This window comes from Miscanthus floridulus, chromosome 2 (genome assembly GCF_019320115.1).
Source record: "Miscanthus floridulus cultivar M001 chromosome 2, ASM1932011v1, whole genome shotgun sequence".
Classification (NCBI taxonomy): domain Eukaryota; kingdom Viridiplantae; phylum Streptophyta; class Magnoliopsida; order Poales; family Poaceae; genus Miscanthus; species Miscanthus floridulus.
The window spans coordinates 146,187,673-146,206,903 of record NC_089581.1 but is presented as its reverse complement, the minus strand read 5'-3'; the positions used below and the strand labels follow the sequence as shown (position 1 = coordinate 146,206,903).

The 19,231-nt window shown below is 51.3% G+C and overlaps 1 protein-coding gene across 1 annotated transcript; it reads left to right on the top strand.

Annotated features, from left to right (window-relative positions):
* The first annotated feature begins 339 nt into the window (after positions 1 to 339).
* Positions 340 to 4,221, top strand: LOC136532196 (protein ETHYLENE-INSENSITIVE 3-like 1a). Its single transcript, XM_066524796.1, has 2 exons — positions 340 to 520; positions 1,939 to 4,221. The coding sequence occupies exon 2, from the start codon at positions 2,030 to 2,032 to the stop codon at positions 3,947 to 3,949; it is 1,920 nt and encodes a 639-aa protein (XP_066380893.1). The 5' UTR covers positions 340 to 520; positions 1,939 to 2,029; the 3' UTR covers positions 3,950 to 4,221.
* The last annotated feature ends 15,010 nt before the right edge of the window (positions 4,222 to 19,231 follow it).

Genomic DNA, 19,231 nt, shown 5'->3' with positions numbered 1-19,231 from the left:
TCCTCCTCGGACCCCGCCAGCCACACCGGGAGAGGAGGCCACCGACCGGTGACCGGGCCCCGCATGTCACAGGCAGACGCCACCGGGTGGCGGTTAAAGCGCGCCATCACGCGGGTGATTACTGATTACGGAGCAGCAAGATCTTTTTTTTTATACCGCCGCGCAGCATCGCAGACTCGCAGTGGCGGCTCGTGAGTGGAGGCAGGGGATCATTAGCTTAAGAGGGGAGATTATAAAAGCCGGGCTGTCTCTGTAGACTGTAGAGGCCGAGCAGCAGAGCACCACCAGCACCAGGCACCAGCACGCCCGCTTGCCTGTGATTACTTTGCGCCAGAGGGGAGAGAGGCCGTCCCCCGTTCTTATCCCCACCTCGTGCCTCCCCTCCTCCCCAGTTCCCCCTTCCCCTTTCTTCTCCTCCCTCCCTCCCTCTTGCCCGCTTCTCTCCGTCTCGTCTCCCAGGTCATGGCAAAGCTGGGACACGGGGGAAAATAGCAAGTGGGATATAAACAGGAAGAGCTAGGTGAGTTCCTCCTACCTACCTGGACCTCCTATCCTTCTCAGTTCTTGTGTGGCTGCTCCTTCTCTTCTTCGTTGATGTCTGCTTGTGCTGTTGGAGGGTGGTCGGCTGATTATCTGGTGGATATGTAGAGCGATAAATTTTCGGGAGATTTTTTCTCTCTCTAGATTTTTAGGATCCTGTAGCTTCTTGCAGTGGCCAATTCCCGTTTGAGTTCTTTTCTGATCCTTCCTTCCGCTGCTGATGTGTTTGTCCTTCTGCGTAATAGCTGCGGCTAAATCCATGGCAGAGTTCCAAGGTTGATGCCATGGATGATGTTGCAGCTCCCATCCAAAAACCTGAGTTTCTTATGTCTCTTTTTCTGTTATTTTTCTTTTAAGCTTCGCTTGGATCTCAATACTTCGCTTAGTCAAAGGCCGAGCTCGTTCTAGGAAGTGTATAGCAGCCGGGTATGATGGAAACATTTTGTTCCTTTATAATCAGGAAAAGTTTTTTTTTCCCTGCATCATCTTTGGAGGTGGAAAATTTGATCAGTTCTCTTTAGGTTCGATATGTGCCTAGTCCATTTCGTCCCTTGTTTTTCTTTTTCATAGATGACCTTGATTCCCTTTGTGAAGCACATGGGTACATATTCTTGTTACCAACTGTCCATTTGTGCTTGGCTGGGTAAAAACAAATAGATCCATAAAAAAATATTTACTGGAAAGCCTTCCTTCCCTGCCTTTTGACCTTTTTTTTAGTCTTCCCCCCTCGTGATTCAATCAGAGGTTACGTTCATACGTTTGCACATGCTTTCGTAAAAAGGGGAAAAAAGATGCAACTTTACGTGCTTGTTCCAGTGAACCGGCATATGAGAAGTAGTTATTTGGTGGAAGTATTTACGGTCATGCGTTTTCGTGCTTGAATTCCTTCTTCCACAAGTATGTTCTGATGCATATTACTCTTCCATGCCGTGTAATCTGTTCCTTTATGTCGAAACAATAAGGATTGTGCTATATTTAGTCCCTGTTAGTCTTAGAAGTATCAATTTCAGAAGAAGGATTATGGGGGAAGTGTCCATGTGTAGTTTGATCAGATCAAGGCCCTGTTCTGTTTCACCAAACACATGCTAGGCTGCTAACTTTGGCCTTCCCGGTTGTTGCTTCAATAGGCAAGCTTGCCCTTTTGCTGCCACATGATTGTCTCCTATAGCTGTGTAGATCTATGATGCCAAGGCAAAAGGCCCTTGCAAATCGTGTAATCACCAAATTAAGATGCCACAATAAGCTTCACTCGGCCATCTTAATTACTTTTTTTTACTACTAACACGCAATCGTGTTGCACATGTTTACCTTTACCCTACACTTATTGTCTTTGCACTTAATTACTGACAGTAAAACACAGCAGCTGACGTGTTCATCCTCCTTTTTGCTTCCGCGCAGGTGAATACTACAAGTAGCAGTACAAGGAAGAGAGTCAATCTGCCCGTGACTGCGAGTGAATTTGTTGGGTGTGGTGTTTGTTGAGGTCACGATGATGGGAGGCGGGCTGATGATGGATCAGAGCGTGGTGTTCCCTGGCGTCCACAACTTCGTGGATCTCCTGCAGCAGAACGGCGACAAGAACCTGGGCTTTGGGTCGCTGATGCCGCAGACGTCCTCTGGCGACCAGTGCGTGATGGGGGAGGGTGATCTTGTGGACCCGCCGCCGGAGAGCTTCCCGGACGCCGGGGAGGACGACAGTGACGATGACGTTGAGGACATCGAGGAGCTGGAGCGCCGCATGTGGCGCGACCGCATGAAGCTGAAGCGGCTCAGGGAGCTGGAGCAGAGCCGTGGCAAGGATTCGATGGCTAGCGGCGGGGACCTGGCTGACGGCTCGTCCAAGCCAAGGCAGTCACAGGAGCAGGCCCGGCGCAAGAAGATGTCGCGCGCGCAGGACGGCATCCTCAAGTACATGCTCAAGATGATGGAGGTGTGCCGTGCGCAGGGGTTTGTGTATGGGATCATTCCAGAGAAGGGCAAGCCGGTGAGCGGCGCCTCTGACAACCTCCGTGCGTGGTGGAAGGAGAAGGTCCGCTTCGACCGCAACGGCCCGGCCGCCATCGCCAAGTATCAGGCCGACAACGCCGTCCCTGGCGCCGAGAACGAGCTCACCTCGGGCGCTGCCAGCCCTCATTCCTTGCAGGAGCTGCAGGACACTACGCTGGGCTCACTGCTCTCAGCACTCATGCAGCACTGCGACCCCCCACAGCGGCGCTACCCGCTGGAGAAGGGCTTTCCTCCACCGTGGTGGCCTACCGGCGACGAGGAGTGGTGGCCGGAACTCGGCATCCCCAAGGACCAGGGCCCACCCCCCTACAAGAAGCCTCATGACCTTAAGAAGGCCTGGAAGGTGAGCGTGCTCACCGCTGTCATCAAGCACATGTCACCAGACATAGAGAAGATCCGTCGCCTCGTTCGCCAGTCCAAGTGCCTCCAGGACAAGATGACTGCCAAGGAGATCTCAACCTGGCTGGCAGTAGTCAAGCAGGAAGAGGAGCTGTACCTGAAGCTGCACCCCGGCGCACGCCCACCGGCATCTACTGGTGGGATCGCCAGTGCCATATCCTTCAACACCAGCTCAAGCGAGTATGATGTGAACATCATTGATGAGTGCAAGGGGGATGAGGCCGGCAGCCAGAAGACGGCAGTCACTGACCCAACCACGTTCAACCTTGGTGCGGCTATCCTAAGTGACAAGTTCCTCGTGCCAACGCCGATGAAGGAGGAGACTGCCGACGTCGAGTTCATCCAGAAGAGGAACGCCCCCACCGCTGCTGAGCCAGAGCTAATGCTAAACAACCGAGTGTACACCTGCAACAACGTCCAGTGCCCGCACAATGACTACAGCTATGGATTCCTTGACCGGAATACCCGCAACAGCCACCAGTACACCTGTAAGTACAACGATCCAATCCCTCAGAGCACTGAGAACAAGCCGCCGCCAGCACCGCCACAGTCACAAACCTTCCAGCCGGCCTTCAACCAACCCAATCAGGCACTGAACAATCTGGATTTCAGCCTGCCCATGGATGGCCAGAGGTCCATTGCCGAGCTGATGAACATGTACGACAACAACTTCATGACGAACAAGAACATAAGCAGTGACAGCGTCTCCATCATGGAGAGGCCTAATGCGATGCCCCAGAGGATCCAGATGGATGAGGGTTTCTTTGGACAGGGCAACGGAGTCTTTGACGATGTCAATAGCATGATGCAGCAACAACAGCAGGCACCAGTGCAGCAGCAACAGCAGCAGTTCTTCATCCGTGATGACACGCCATTCGTGAGCCAGATGGGCGACATCACCAGCACGTCGGAGTTCAGGTTCGGTTCTGGTTTCAACATGTCTAGCACCGTTGATTACCCAGGCGCGGTGCAGAAGAAGGACGGGACCAATTGGTTCTACTGAAGAATAAACTTGTGGGGCTGAAAAACCTCGTTATAAGCTTTGGATTTCTCCATGGTGCTCCATGGTTCTCCTAAGTTGTCAAGTCTATAGGTCTTTGTCATATAGGTTTTGCAGTAGCTGCAAGACGGCTGGAACTTGGAACTGGTTTACACTTGTATGTCCGTCCAGCCATAAACCTATTATGGAAACTTAATGTTATTCCTAGTTTTAATTTGTTAGTTTCAATGCTGTTCATATATATGGCTGTTAAAATGCTTGTGCTTGTTTCTGTATGTGATGTTGTACTACCTGTTATTTGGTGTCTGAATGAAGTGTTTTCTTGAGTAATTCTGCTCGAGATCTCTGCTCTTTGTTGCTGAGGTGCATCCTCACTGCTTCTCTTCACAAAAAAACAAGCTGACCTGACCGACTCACTCAATTTGTTAAAGGTTTTGGGCATTCACATGTTTGATCGATGCAATTTCTACGGCTTTTTTTCCTCTGTCGGTGTCAAATTGTGAGAAAAATTCCAACCTAACGTGTTTGAAATTTCCCTAGCCCCGCATCTGTTGGAGTTGTTCCAAATTCACTCCAGGATATAGGCCAGGCTTCTGACGGAGCGAAGCGGAGGGCCCGTCGCTGGAGGCTTGGGCCGGAGCGTATATACACCCTTGCTAGGGTTTCGTGGAGACTGGATTCTCTTGTAAGCCGCCATAGGCGTGTAACCCAAAACTCTTGAGATAGTGAGATTGTTGCTGGCTGGTGCCCGTGGTTTTTCCCCTTCACATCGAAGGGGTTTTCCACGTTAAATCGTGTGTCTCCTCTGTGGCTTGATTCTTTACCTCATATTGCTATACGTCGTTCATAACAGCATCTGTCGCGCCTTGAAATTCTGTCAAGACGGTAAACATTGAAAGGCACTTCTGTCATATTAGGCGGAAATTCCGCCTGAATTCCACTGAGCTTGATATTGATATACACCCAATCACACCGATCCGTTAGATCCTTTTCCTCGTTCCATTGGACCAAACGAAGAACTTCCACCGTAAAATACATCCACCATCTTCTGTTGCTTCAGTTACCGTTTTGTCAAAGAGAGATTAGCAGCACTAGTGTCTTTCACATCAAGATGCTTAGAAAGGCATGCCAAAGCCTGGTCAACACGAAGTGGCAGCCCTAAAGGAAAGTTAGACCGTCCAAACCGTTGCAAGTATTTTGATGCTCAAGAAACTGGATGGTCCTTTCTTTGATCGCAAGAGCCCTCCTCCCTTTATTCCTTGCTTGGTGTGGTAGCACCCGTCATCATCCATGAGACCACCATGACCCATCTTATCCTTGCGCTTGTGATGCTGGCGTGTCCTGCTGTGAGCCCTCCTCACATGCTCGCTGCTGGAGCTGGATGCTGTGGGACGGGAGCTCCCGTACTTGCTGGATCATGGAGATGGAGGGGATGGGGATGGGCCGGGGATCAGGATGGGGACGGCTCGCTCGCTGGAGAGCAATTGCGGGTTCTTGTTTCCGTGGCGGCGGATCCAAGCGTTTGGGCCCGCTGCAAGATTTCTGCAGATATACACTACTGTATTCAGAGAAGTCGTTTCGACTCCAGCTGAATTTCCTGATCATTTCGCCCAGAGCCCCAGAGCTCTGACCATGGTCCATTTCTGAAGAGGCATGCAGATTCTTGGGATGGTCTGCGGTGAAAGAAACTAATCCAGGGGCAGGGGGGAAAGAGTGAAGAGTTGAGTCTGATCTAAGCTAAGGTGATTACGGGTAATGAGGCCACCAAATCTGGGCCCTGTCGGCTCCAAAGCCTTCTTGAGATCTACCTAATCCGTCCCTAAAGAAAACGCTTAGATTTCTATTAAGCTAAAATGTGCAGCATAATTTAATTTAATTGTTAAACGAGACAGGTGGCTGATGTGACTTGGGATGGTCAAATTGCCGCTTTGATATTCGCTAGCCACCCAAGCGGCCAATTATACTGCTTTTGTTAACCTAAAACAATGGTTATAGTGCTCCAACTCTACATCCTACTTCTTCTTTTATGTGTTTTATTATTACTTTTTGGCCCATTGCTGAGCTTATCAATGATGGTGATAGGTCATAGGTGGGGATCAAGCAGAGGAATAAACCAGCACTGCTCTTAACTAACCAATATTCTGAGGCAAAATTAGCTGCTTTAAAACACATGCTTAGGCGCCTGATTCTTTATTGTAGTACGACTTCTTTTTTTCCAACTTCATGGACCAGGCAAACGAAAGAGCAGGTCTCCATGCCGTAGCTTAGATTAAAATAGATGAGGCCCCAATGATTTGTTTGGACTCAACGCTCAACTGGAACTAACAAACTGGCCAAATGAGTGGGCTCAAAAGAAGTAGAGAATCGGTTCATCAAAAACGTGCGTGTGGGATGCCATATCGGTCCATGGACTGCCTGCCGGAGAACGGTCTCCGCTGCCTAACAAAGCGCACGAGGCACGATCAACTGAACCCAGCCATGCTCTCCCGGTCGATCTCGACGTGCTTGATGATGGCACGGCGGGCCTGCCTGCCACGCTGGACGGGGGAGCTCGGCTCGCTGGTGAGTGGTGACTGGTGAATTGAAAGCGAGCCCGTCGTCACTGGCCACACCGTTGTTTTCCCGGCTAGGTGCGGCGTACGATGGCGAGGTCACAGCATCTGGGGGCTGGGGCTGTTGAGCCGGGCCGGGCGTACAGTGCCGACCACGGGGACAGCGAGAGGATGGGACGTGGCCATCAGATGGTGATAGTAGAATTTTGTCGTCGCGGGGGATGTTTGGTTCGAATTCGTGCTGAATTCTGCGGATTTTGGTACGAATGCGAAACCCGGTTTAGTACAGGAAAGCAGTGTTTCCATGGGGACCAAGAAGTGGGATGATGGCGTGGCTGGGTTGGCCGGATGGTTGCCTACCAGGCTGGCTGCCTGAAAGCAACAGATGGGCGCGATGGTAGGAGGTGGGAGAGGGGCTGGCAGCGGCGCGGCTGCTGCGTCCGCCGTGCGACGAGTGACCGACGCGACTTTCATCGTCCGCACCGCTGCGTCCAGCCTGGTTCGATTCGACGGCGCCGGTCTTGGCCTGTTTCTGGTAAAAAGGACCTGGAGATAGATCGACGGAGATTGCCTCATGGGTGGTTGGTGTACACGCGGATGTGTCACGCCACGCGACATGGGCCTTCTCATCAGTCATCAGATGGCCGACCACAAGTCGCCAGTTCCTGAATGGGGGATCCGCGAGGCAGGGAGGACCGGAGGAGTCGGCCTCGATCTGACCCAACCCAATGCACACACGCTTTGGCAACTTGCGAGACGCACTTTGCCTTGGGCTTGGGAGACTATAGCCGCGTAGCGTGCGTGCGAGCGCCGCCGGGCGATCCGAGATTTCAGTGGGGACGGCTGATCCCGCTCTCGCCGAGGACCCGGCGGATAGCGAGGCCGACGCCGACGCCGACGCGGGCGTGCTGTTCACGGCTCTGACGGATCCATCAACCTGGCCTTCCTGGCAGGGCATATTCCGCGCGCGATGCGCGAGCTAACGTCAGGATCCCCCTCCTGGCCCTGGCCTGGCGTCACGAGCTCGGGGTTCGGCAGATGGCCACCAAGTCGCCGATCCTACTCTACTGCGTACAAGCCTTGCTTCGACGGCAGCTCGCGCTGTGGGTTCCTCCTGTTGTGATACAAACCTATTCCCAATCCACTTGGACCACGAATTTTGCCCAGTGGCTCCGCACGGCAGTGCATTTCCAGCTCAGCTTTCGCTTCGCTCTCGCTTTCAGTTTCAGTGGATCTTTTTTATCCTTGTTCGTTTCTGCGAGGCATTGGATCCGTCCTCTGCCTGCAAGTGGCTGGCAGCGGCTCCTGTAGTCCCGTAGCCGCTACTAGTACATGGTTTCTCGTCCACCAGGTAGTACTAGTAGGAGAACTCGCTCAGTGGCGCAGCGCAGGGAAGGGACAAAGGCGTCGCCGTGCAAAATTGACAGTTTCCTGCGCCACATCTGCGACTTGCAGCTCCACGACATGTGCTCATAACTGATGGCTCATGTGCCTCTTCTCACAGACTCACAGGTCACAAGGAAACCAACAAACACGGGCGTAAATGGAGCCTGCGCCGAACCTGCGTGCGTTATCGTTGTTTGTCCGTTTTTTCTGTCTGAATTCTAAAACCGGGCAAAACACCTCCTCAACTTTTAAAACTGTTCATCTTATCTCGTTGGCTATGTTATAAGTAGTTTTAAAGGAGGTTTTATCTTTATCTTTTTTATTTATTCCGGGTTCAATCTTTAAAAAAATCATAGTAAATCATAGAAAAATCATAAAATGGAAAATTCAATTTTTTTGGACTCCACGTAAGTAGATCTATACAATGAACATATAATATGGTATGCTTTAGTACAAAGTTTTTGCTGTAGCTTTAGATCTATTATTTTCTGTAATTAAATCGAATAATTCATAGTTGTAGTTTCTATGGTCCAATTGTGGTGAATTTTTTATGGTGAGCTAATTATTGTTTGCTTAAACTGTAGTAAAAATTTCATACTCATTAGATCATATATAATTTAGTTATAGATTTTATTTAGGTTTATGCTTGTTAAATATAAATAAATCTATAACTAAGCTATACATGATCCAATGAGTATGAAATTTTTACTGCAATTCAATCATATAATAATTAGCCCACCATAAAATTTTCATCACAATTGGACCATAGAAACTGCAGCTATGAATTATTCCAATTAATTACAGAAAAGCATAGATCTAAAGCTACATAAAAAAACTTTGTATTAAAGCATATCATATTATATGTGCACTGCGTAGATCTACTCATGTAGAGCTCAACAAAATTAGATTTTCTATTTTATGATTTTTCTATGATTTACTATGATTTTTTAAAGATTCAGCCGAAATAAATAAAAAAGAAAAAGACAAAACCGTCTTCAAAACTTCTTATAACAGAGCCAGAGAGGTAAGCTGAATGGTTTTAAAAGTTGATGGAGGTGTTTTGGCCGATTTTATAGTTCAGGGAGGAAAAATGGAATTTCGTGAAAATTAAGGAACGTGGACTTTGTCCTGGTTGTTTTCCGTGCGAGTTGCTGTCGACCCCGCGGCCCGCCTCACGGTGTTGGGCTCTTTGGCCCAAGTGCGCTAGAGCGTAACCGGACAGCATTCGGCCTGCACTCTACTTGCTCGACCTTTGAGGTCGCCTGCATTCGTTGTTTGAAAAAAAGGGGCCATCTGTGTTTCTCTCTTGTGCTTTTCTGTTCATCAGGATTCGTAGGTGTTCTCGATATCTTTGTGAGGCTGGTTTGTACGGAAATGCTTGTGGCAAAAAACGGATGCGCAGAGATTGCAAAGGACAAACATCAGGCTGTAGGAATTGTTTACATAGGCTATCGTGCCTGTAATGTTTTAGCAAGATGAGAACAAGACTACCGTGTAGGGGTTCATTCTGCAATAGGGAGAGTATCTTTTCAAGTTACAATTAAGCTGCTCCGCCCAAAGGGAAGCTTCCGTTTTTCTTTACGAGTTCAAAAAGAAGTTGCACTGCCTTGGCCTGATTGCTTGGAGATCCTTGCATTTCGTTCGAGCCAGATATCCCACGTGAATTTGTCAAAAAAAAAAAAATACCCCACGTGAATAGACTGAATAAGGAGTTCCGGACTTCCCCAGGAATCAGATCACGGAGGTTGGAATGGATGGATCCACGAATAGTAGTGAAGAACATAGTCATGTATAGAATTCAAACAACTCACCGATTTGAATTGTTGTTCAGGGTTTGACATATTCAGACCCCCATCCCAAAGTAAACCTAGACTGCAAAGTGCAAACAGCAGTACTCATCATACAAGCGCCCATTGAGCGTGCATATAAATCTAGCAAAACTTCAACGCATTGTCAGGCACATCATATATCATATACTTAATGACCAAATCATGCAAGTAAGGCTCCACATATTTGATCAAAGGAATAAATCTCAATTGGGAGTACAAATGTTATTCCAATAGCCAATCAAATGTTCAGATATACCCAAGGTAATAAATAGCGTATAACGGGTTGGTAGCGGATTGATGTCGAGGTAGCGGATTGCGGATAACGGGCGATACTGCGGATGATAAGTTCTAATAGCGGCACTTGATAATCTCACATAATTTTAAATACATATATCATAAATAATGAGTATAAATAGACATTTAATTGCACTCAAAGAACCGATGTCTCACATATTTAAATTAATAAAACAAGCATGGTGTTCCACGTATTAAATCATCACATTAAGAGTTTGCAAAGAAACATATTATTTGCTTCCACGCTACTGCGGTCTGCTACGTGCAATTGCGGCCCGCAATATCGCATGCTATTCAAAATTGCGGCCGCAAAGTTCCAGGCTGCAAAGTTCAGAGCGCTACCTCGTAGCGGTAGTGTCGTGGACCTAATACCGGGGTACCCAATGAGGTGAAATTAATAACCATCGAACGTTGATGCTTCCGGTCAGACAAGAACACTACTACACTTCTTGCCCGAACGACGGAAGATTGGTTCCGCTTCGTCCGACCCCCAAGGGCTAAGACCCCGCCTCGCCCGACGGCTGAGGGCTAGCTCTGCCTTGCCCGACGTCCGAGGGCAGGCTCCGTCTCGCTCGACGTTCAAGGGCTATCTCCGCCTCGCCCGACGGCTGAGGGCTGTCTCTGCCTCGCCCGACGTCTGAGGGCAGGCTCCGCCTCGCTCGACGTCTGAGGGCTGTCTCTGCCTCGCCCAACGTCTGAGGGCAGGCTCCGCCTCGCTCGACGTCTGAGGGCTGGCTCCGTCTCGCCCAACGACTGCACCCTGCTCCTTCATAAAGACGAGCACAGGGTACGACACGACATTCGAGTCAACCACAGTACCAAGGGCCATGCCCTGCATGCCTGTAGGAAGGTACTGTCAGGATACGACGGGACGGGCGCTTTAGGCCCTTTCCGACCTGACAGAGCCTGAACAGTGTTGTAGGCACCGACTTTTGTCCCACAGTATTGTAGGCGCCGCCATCAGCCCTCGGACGCGGATACTAACACAAGCATATGACAACCACTACGATCCAAGATAGAACTCACATCATCTACAGTGACGGACGTATGGTCACTTCCCCGTCTATTCCCCGAAGGGTCACGGCTCGGCTCTCTGGCACGCCGTACCGTCCGCCGGTGTAGGATGGGACTCACCCACTTGTTGAAAGAGGCCAGGGCACGGCCCTATAAGGATTAGCGAACACGCCATTCCTAACACGGTCTGCCATGTTAGCAGGGCAGGCACAGGGGAAAAGGAAGATCTGGCTCCCTCGAAGGACCTTCTCTACATTTGGTTTTTTCCTCTTTCTCCCATCTGTAACCCCTGCTCTCCCCTTGGTCTATAAAAGGAAGGACAGGGCACCCCACTAAGGGGATCGATTGTTTTGATACGCAAGACGACGAATCAATTCCACACACAACACACAGCCAAGCAGCAACCGAGCTCTTGGCGTCCTTTCGACCTTTCCATCAAAGACTTGGGACTTGTCCCTCTCTCGACCGTTTGTACCCCCTACTGTGAACCTTTTTTGGTACTAATAACACGAGCAGCAGCAAACTAGATGTAGAGACATTCTGTCCGAATCTGTATAAACCTTGTGCCCTTTAGTACACCATCCGAGCCTAACGCGTAACAATTATAAATTTACTAGTTGGTCTTTGTTTCAAACACCGACAGTTGGCGCATCAGGCAGGGGCCTTTGCGCGTTCCAAATCAGGCCTCAAATGGCTAGCCACACAATCAGCTAGGTTCCGGGCGAACACGTGCGTTTCGGTGACCTGAACTTCATCGTTATGGTGGGAGGAGAGTTGGCGTTGGCCCACGTTGCCATCCAATCTCTCCCCTCCATCGACTTCAACTACGGGAGGCTTGAGCGCCAGCCCGGCATCTCCCTTGGACCTCAGCCATCCAGGGAGGACCCATGCCACCTCACGCTCTCTCCGGAACACTTCGCATGGAGCGTCCCGACGGCGCTTTCATTCGGTCTCCGCAATGCCACGTGACCGTTAGCCACCTTGTGGCACAGCGCACGATCCCGTCCCTCGTGAACAACGAGTTCGTGGGGATGATCGAAAGCATCACAGAATCCCTCCATGGCCTCCTCATGGAGGAGCCGGGGTCGGACTCTGGCTCTGACTTGAGCAGGGGGAGCCATCACCCCTCCCGAGAATATTTCATGGCGGATACCCCCGAGGGACATGTCGAAAGCGTCTCCGTGGAGGAGGCTACCCCGGCAAGCAACATCGATGGCAAAACTAAAGGGGATACAGCGGCCCCACCTCACGTAGGGGTGGAGCAGCTGAGAGCCCGAAAGCGGGAGATCAACGAAGCCGGACAACAGCTTGTTTGAGAATACGCGTAGGTCGATCGGGAGATCGAACGCTGTGGAGACGGTGGGCGCGCACACGCCGTGGCCCGTGATGTGAATCGAAGGATCATCACCGACGATGAAACCCTTCCTCGCTTCGCTCGGGCAAGCCAGAACATCACCGCCGCAATGGCCTTGCTCTATGGCCATCCAGAGGCCGCAACGCCCGAGGATCGTCGGGCCCATCGTGAAAATTCGCACGTTGCTTGAGCGTGCGGCGACGTAGTAGGCGGAGAGCTCGTTGTCTCGGTGATGTGAGCTTCACACCAGCCAGCGCACGCCCTCGGTACGTCCCACCAGGGACGCATCAGTCCACCAGGCTACACAAGGCGGCGGAAAGCGCACTGTGGCCTAGATACATCAGCATCTCGGCCATAACCGCGACGCATGCAGCACCATCGATGCCCGCAGACGCACCTACAGCGACCCAAGAGAAGGAGGCCGCCGTGGCTGTCATCCTCGTTGCGGCGGATGCTACGACAGCGGCGAGGACCGGAGCCCGAGCCTCAGCCTGCCAGGCCCTCAGGCCTTCGGCCGGCACATCCTCAATGTTGCTTTCCTGCTAAGGTATCGACCACCTACCAATATCCCTAAGTACTCTGGGGAGACAAACCCTAGGCTTTGGCTCGAAGACTATCGACTTGCCTGTCAAGCCAGTGGTGCGGATAATGACGACTTCATTATCCGCAACCTCCCACTGTTCTTGGCCGATTCGGCATGAGCGTGGTTGGAGCACCTACCGTCCAATGCAATCCAGAGTTGGGCGGATTTAAAGGAGATCTTTGTGGGAAACTTCCAGGGCACATACAAGCGCCCTGGGAACCCATGAGACCTCAAGAACTGCTGTCAGAAGGTCAGTGAGACCCTTTGTGGGTACATCCGACGCTTCTCCCGATAGTGCAATGAGCTCCCTAACGTCGCCGACGCCGACGTGATAGGAGCCTTCCTATCTGGGACGACCTGCGAGTCTTTGGTTCATAAGCTGGGACGCAAGGGCCCACGAACCACTAAAGAACTCCTGGACATCGCCACCAGCCATGCCTCAGGAGAAGAGGCGGTCGGAGCGATCTTCGATCGCCTCGAGGGTAAGGCAAGGCGGGACGAGGGTGCCGGCGAAGGCACCTCCAATCATTTCGCCAAAAGGAAGAATAAGAAGCAACGACACGAGGACTCGCTTGTGGTCGCTGCTGACCGCAAGGGTGGTCGGAAGCCCACGGAGGGCACTCCAAACCACTTCAAAAAATTACTCGAAGGGCCATGCTCGAACCACGCCTTTCCTGTCAAGCATCTGCTTAAGGACTGCAGCCTCATGCGGCGGTTCTTGTCCGGAGGCTCCAACAAAGGGGAGCAGGGGAAGGACCCTTCCCCCACTGCGGACGATGCTGAGGAGAAGGACGACAGTTTTCCAACGCCAGACAGCTGCCTTATGATCTTTGGAGGATCAGCAGCCTATGGCTCCAAACGCTATCAGAAGGTCGCACGCTGCGAAGTCTACATGGCCCAACAGGCCATACCTCCCTTCCTCCAGTGGTCGGAGTCTGCCATAACCTTCGATCGGACCGACCATCCGGATACCATCCCGCACCTAGGGAGGTATCCACTTGTGGTCGACCCAATTGCCGGCCCAAAGTGACTCACCAAAGTACTGATGGACGGAGGCAGTGGCCTCAACATCATGTATGCCAAGACGCTCGATGAGATGGGCATCGACCAAACGAACCTCCACCCAACCCGAGCGCCTTTCCACGGCATCGTGCTTAGGAAATATGCCATGCCACTGGGGTAGATTGACCTGCCTGTCACCTTCGGGGATCAGTTCAATTATAGGACTGAGACCCTCACCTTTGAGGTGGTTGGGTTCCCTAGAACCTTCCACGCCATCCTAGGACGTCTATGCTACACGAATGAAAGGTCCTTGTTTGGTTTTGGTAATTGAGTGACAACCTAGGTGGACTAATTGTGTTTATGTGAGATATATGGGTGATTAGTCCACAGGTACATGTGTGTGAGCAATATATGCCATAAAGGTGAAAATGGCTAGGAGATGTTGCAAAGCTCACACATGTGATGATGAAGGAGCTTATTGCACATGAGACATGACATTGAGTCATGTGATCAAGGTGGAGAAGATCAAGACAAGACTTGGCTTGATGGACCGGTTGCAAGCATGAAGGGCAAGTCGAAGGCTTTGGAGTGATGGACCGCGTGGCGGTGAAGCTTGAGCAAGACTTGGCGCCGATGGACGATGGCAACGGTGAAGAGCAAGTAAAGTCAAGATCGATGAACCAATATGATCACGTGATGATATGAAGTGGATCATATCATTGTTGATCGTGTTGGTGCATGTGTTGCATCGATATTGGAGGAGATGGAATGGAATACGCAAGGCAAAGGTATAACCTAGGGCATTTCATTTCACCGGTCATAGGTGTGTAGAGAAGTATATGACCGGGTTTAGGATAGATGGCCGTACTATCAAGAGGGGCAAACTTGTTTGCATATCAGTCATCTAGTGCCACTCGAGTGATCTAACTTTGCATCGTCGCTAGGATCGAGTGGCGTGGCAAGTTGAGTGGCTAACATCCTTTGGGAAATGATTGTGAAAAGCTAACACACATACACATGGTGGTGTACACTTGGTGATGTTGGCACATTTACAAAGGAGGTGGTGTTTGCAGGGGTGAGATGGGTTTGGGTCCCTCTCTCGGCGCTTTCGGGAAAATAGAATGCCTATTTTCTATTGCACCGGATGCAAACTCTTGGTGGTTGGCACATTGGAGCAAGGGTGAAGAAGTTAGAAGTGAAAACGAGTTGGTCGCGAAGACGCTGGCGTCGGTCAACTGACCGGACGCTGGGTCTGAAAGCATCGGACGCTGGTTGCATGCGTCCGGTCGAGCTGGTCGATCGGCACAGTACCGAGGGTATTGCACCGGACGCTGGTCTGCGTCCGGTCAAGGTGGACCGGACGCGTCCGGTCGAAGAAATGCGCCTCGGGGAGCTTACTAGAAACGACCGGACACTGGGGCTTCAGCGTCCGGTCAGTTTTACCGCTGCGTCCGGTCAGGTCAAGTGACCGTTGGAATCAGGACACGTGGTCGTCTACGGGCGACCGGACGCTGAGGTCCAGCGTCCGGTCAACACGACCGGAGCGTCCGGTCGGCCCGATTTTTGCCCAGTGAAGGGGTAACGGCTAGTTTAGCCCTTGGGGCTATAAATAGAAGTGGCCTTCGGCCATGGCTATTGCTGAGCACCTAAGGGGACTTAGTGTCCATGCTTGTGAGTGCTTGGGAGCCCTCCATCACACATATACTTGATAGTGATCATTCGATTGTGTGAGTGAGTGATTCTAGTGCGATTGCATCGTGGGGTTGCATCGAGTGGCACTAGGTGATCGAGTTGCAAGCCGGTGGTGCTTGTTACTCTTGGAGGTTGCCACCTCCTAGATGGCTTGGTGGTGGTCTCCGTCGAAGCCCGCAAGAAGCTTGTGCGACGCTCCGGAGAAGTGCTTGTGAGGGGCATTGTGCTCGCCCCGCGGGAGCCGCGAAGAGCAACTCTAGTAAAAGCGTGTCATTGAGCTACCCTCACTCAAGGGGTAGGTTCTTGCGGCGCCCGACGTGCGGGCTTAGCGGGTGATGCTAATTAGCCGCCGAACCACCAAGTGAGCGGTCGACACAACAGGGACTAGCGTGTTGGCAAACACGTGAACCTCGGGAGAAAAATCATCGTGTCAAACTTTACACAAGCTTGCAATTACTTTTATACATATTAAGCTTGTGTAGTTGCTCTTGTAATTAGATAGCTTGTGTAGCTTGCTAATTACCTTCTTGCTTGTGTAGCATAGAAGTAGCTCCCTTGTGTGGCTAATTTGGTTTTAGTAACCTTGTTAGTCACATTGCTTAGTTTGTGTAGCTAAGTATTTGCGCTCTCTAATTAGGCATTGGTTGCCTTGTTATTGGGCATTGCTAGTGAGCTTAGTTAGCTTTGTGCTTTTGCTTACTAGCATGTGTAGGAGCTCCCTTGTTGCTTAAAGTACTAGTGGCATAGGTTTGTGTGACCTTGCTCCTAGAATTGTTTAGGAGAGCTCTAGCTAGCCCGGCACCTTAGTTGCATAATTAGTATCTTTGCTAGGTGCTAGTGAACATATATAGTGGGGTGTAGTCTTGGCTAGACCGATTGTTTTAATTCCACACTTGTTTCGGTTAGCCAACGTGATTAAGATTTAAAAAGGACTATTCACCCCCCCTCTAGTCGCCATCTCGACCCTTTCAACGAAGTTCATGGCCATCCCCAACTATACATACCTTAAGCTGAAGATGTCGGGCCCCCATGGGGTCATCACTGTCGGCACCTCCTAGTAGGCCTATGAGTGCGAGGTCGAGTGCTGCGACCATGCCACAGCAATCGTCACCTCCGGGGAACTTGCGGCCCTCAAGGAGGGGGTCTCCAAAGAAGCGCCCGACGTGAAGAAATCAACTGGGTCGTTCGAATCGGCAGAGGACTTCAAGGAAGTCCTCAGAGATCCCAGCAGCTCCGAGGGTAAAACGGTACGCATTGGTACCACACTTTCCTCTAGATAGGAAAGCGTGCTCGTCGACTTCCTTCGCGGCAACAAAGACATCTTTGCGTGGAAACCCTTGGACATGCCAGGCATTCTAAGGGAGGTCGCCGAGCATACCTTGAAGATCCATCCAGGCTCCAAGCCGGTGAAGCAACGCCTGCGTCGCTTCGACGAGGAGAAGCGTAGGGCCATCGATGAAGAGATAGCAAAACTATCAGCGGTCGGATTCATCAGGGAAGTATACCACCTAGAGTGGTTAGCTAATGTCATTCTTGTACGAAAGAAGAGCGAGAAATGGAGGATGTGTGTTGACTATATGGGTCTCAACAAAGCATGCCCAAAGGATCCATTCCCTTTGCCATGCATAGACCAAATAGTCGACTCTACCTCAGGGTGCGAAACCCTCTTCTTCCTTGATGCGTACTCCAGCTACCATCAAATCACGATGAAGGAGTTTTACTAGTTCGTGACGTCTTTCATCACCCCCTTCGGATCGTTCTACTATGTTTCAATGCAGTTTGGACTAAAGAATGCTGGGGCTACGTACCAGCGCTGTATGCTCAGATGCTTCGAGGACCTCATCGGGTGGACCGTTGAGGCCTATGTTGACGACACCGTAGTTAAGTCTAAATGGGCTGACCACCTCATTGCCAATCTTGAGCAAACCTTTGTCAAACTCTGGGCGAATGGCATCAAACTCAATCCTGAGAAGTGTGTTTTTTGGTCCCGAGGGGCATGCTGCTCGGCTTCATCGTCTCCGAGCGTGGCATCGAAGCCAACCCGGAGAAGATTTCAGCCATCACAAGGATGGGCCCGATTCAAAACATGAAGGGGATTCAACGAATCACAGGGTGCCTCACCACCCTCAGCCGATTCATCTCATGCCTCGGCAAACGAGGTCTCCCCCTTTATCGACTCTTGAAGAAAGCCGACCGCTTCGAGTGCACATCCGAGGCCCAGGAGGCACCTGACATGGTCAAACTACTTCTGACAAGGCCCCCGATCCTAGTTCCTCCAAGCGACGGAGAATTCCTCCTGCTATACATAGCGGCCACCACACAAGTGGTCAGCGCCACCCTGGTAGTAGAGCGGGAGGAAGAGGGGCACACCCTCAAGGTGTAGTGCCCTATGTACTTCATCATCGAGGTACTATCCGACTCCAAGACCCGCTACTCCCAAATCCAGAAGCTCCTATACACCATCCTCATCACCAAGAGGAAGCTATGCCACTACTTCGAGTCACACCCCGTGACGGTCGTGACGTCATTCCCCCTCGGCGAGGTCGTCTAGAGCCAGGATGCCATGGGAAGAACCGCAAAGTGGGCACTCGAGTTGATGGATCAAGGCATCACATATGCCTCCCGAACAACAATCAAGTCCTAGGTGTTGGCTGACTTCATCGTGGAATGGACCGAGGTCCAAACACCACCGCCGCTCGTCGATCAAGAGTACTGGACGATGTACTTTGACGGATTGCTAATGAAGAAGGGTGCTGGCATGGGGCTAGTCTTCGGTTCACCCCTCGGGGTCCTCATGAGGTACATGGTTCAGCTCCATTTCTCCTCATCAAATAATGTGGTTGAGTATGAAGCGCTCATCAATGGCCTATGAATCGCCATCGAGTTGGGCATCCAACGCCTCGACATCCAAGGCGACTCCTAGCTGGTCATCAACCAAGTCATGAAGGAGTCGAGCTGCCACGATGCCAAGATGGCTGCTTACTGCCAAGAGGTCCGACGGCTAGAGGACAAATTCGATGGCCTCGAACTCAATCACATCCCAAGGCGCCTCAACGAGGTGGCTGACACACTTGCAACAAGCGACGTCCGGTTGAGAGCCAGTGCCAACAGGCGTCTTCGCCAGCGACCAACACAAACCCTCAGTACACTACGAAGGGTCAAAGTAGGCCGACAATGGCCCATCTGATCCAGCCTCGGGGGCTAACCGACCGATGGCTTTGTCCAGCCCTGAGGTCATGGAGCTTGAAGAGGATCCAGCGACAGAACCTGACCCTCTAGATGACTAGAGAACACTCTACCTCGACTACCTCCTCCGTGACATGCTGCTGATGGACAAGACGGAAGCTCGACGGCTCACACATCGCGCCAAGTCCTTCATTCTTGTAGAAGGCAAACTCTACAAACAGAGCCACACCGAGATCCTGTAGCTCAGTATCCCCGTCGAACAGGGGAACCTTTTGCTGAGCGATATCCATGGTGGGGTCTATGGTCACCACGCCACACCTAGAACCTTGGTTGGAAATGCATTCTAACAGGGCTTCTACTGGTCCACTGCAGTAGCCGACACCGAGCAGATCG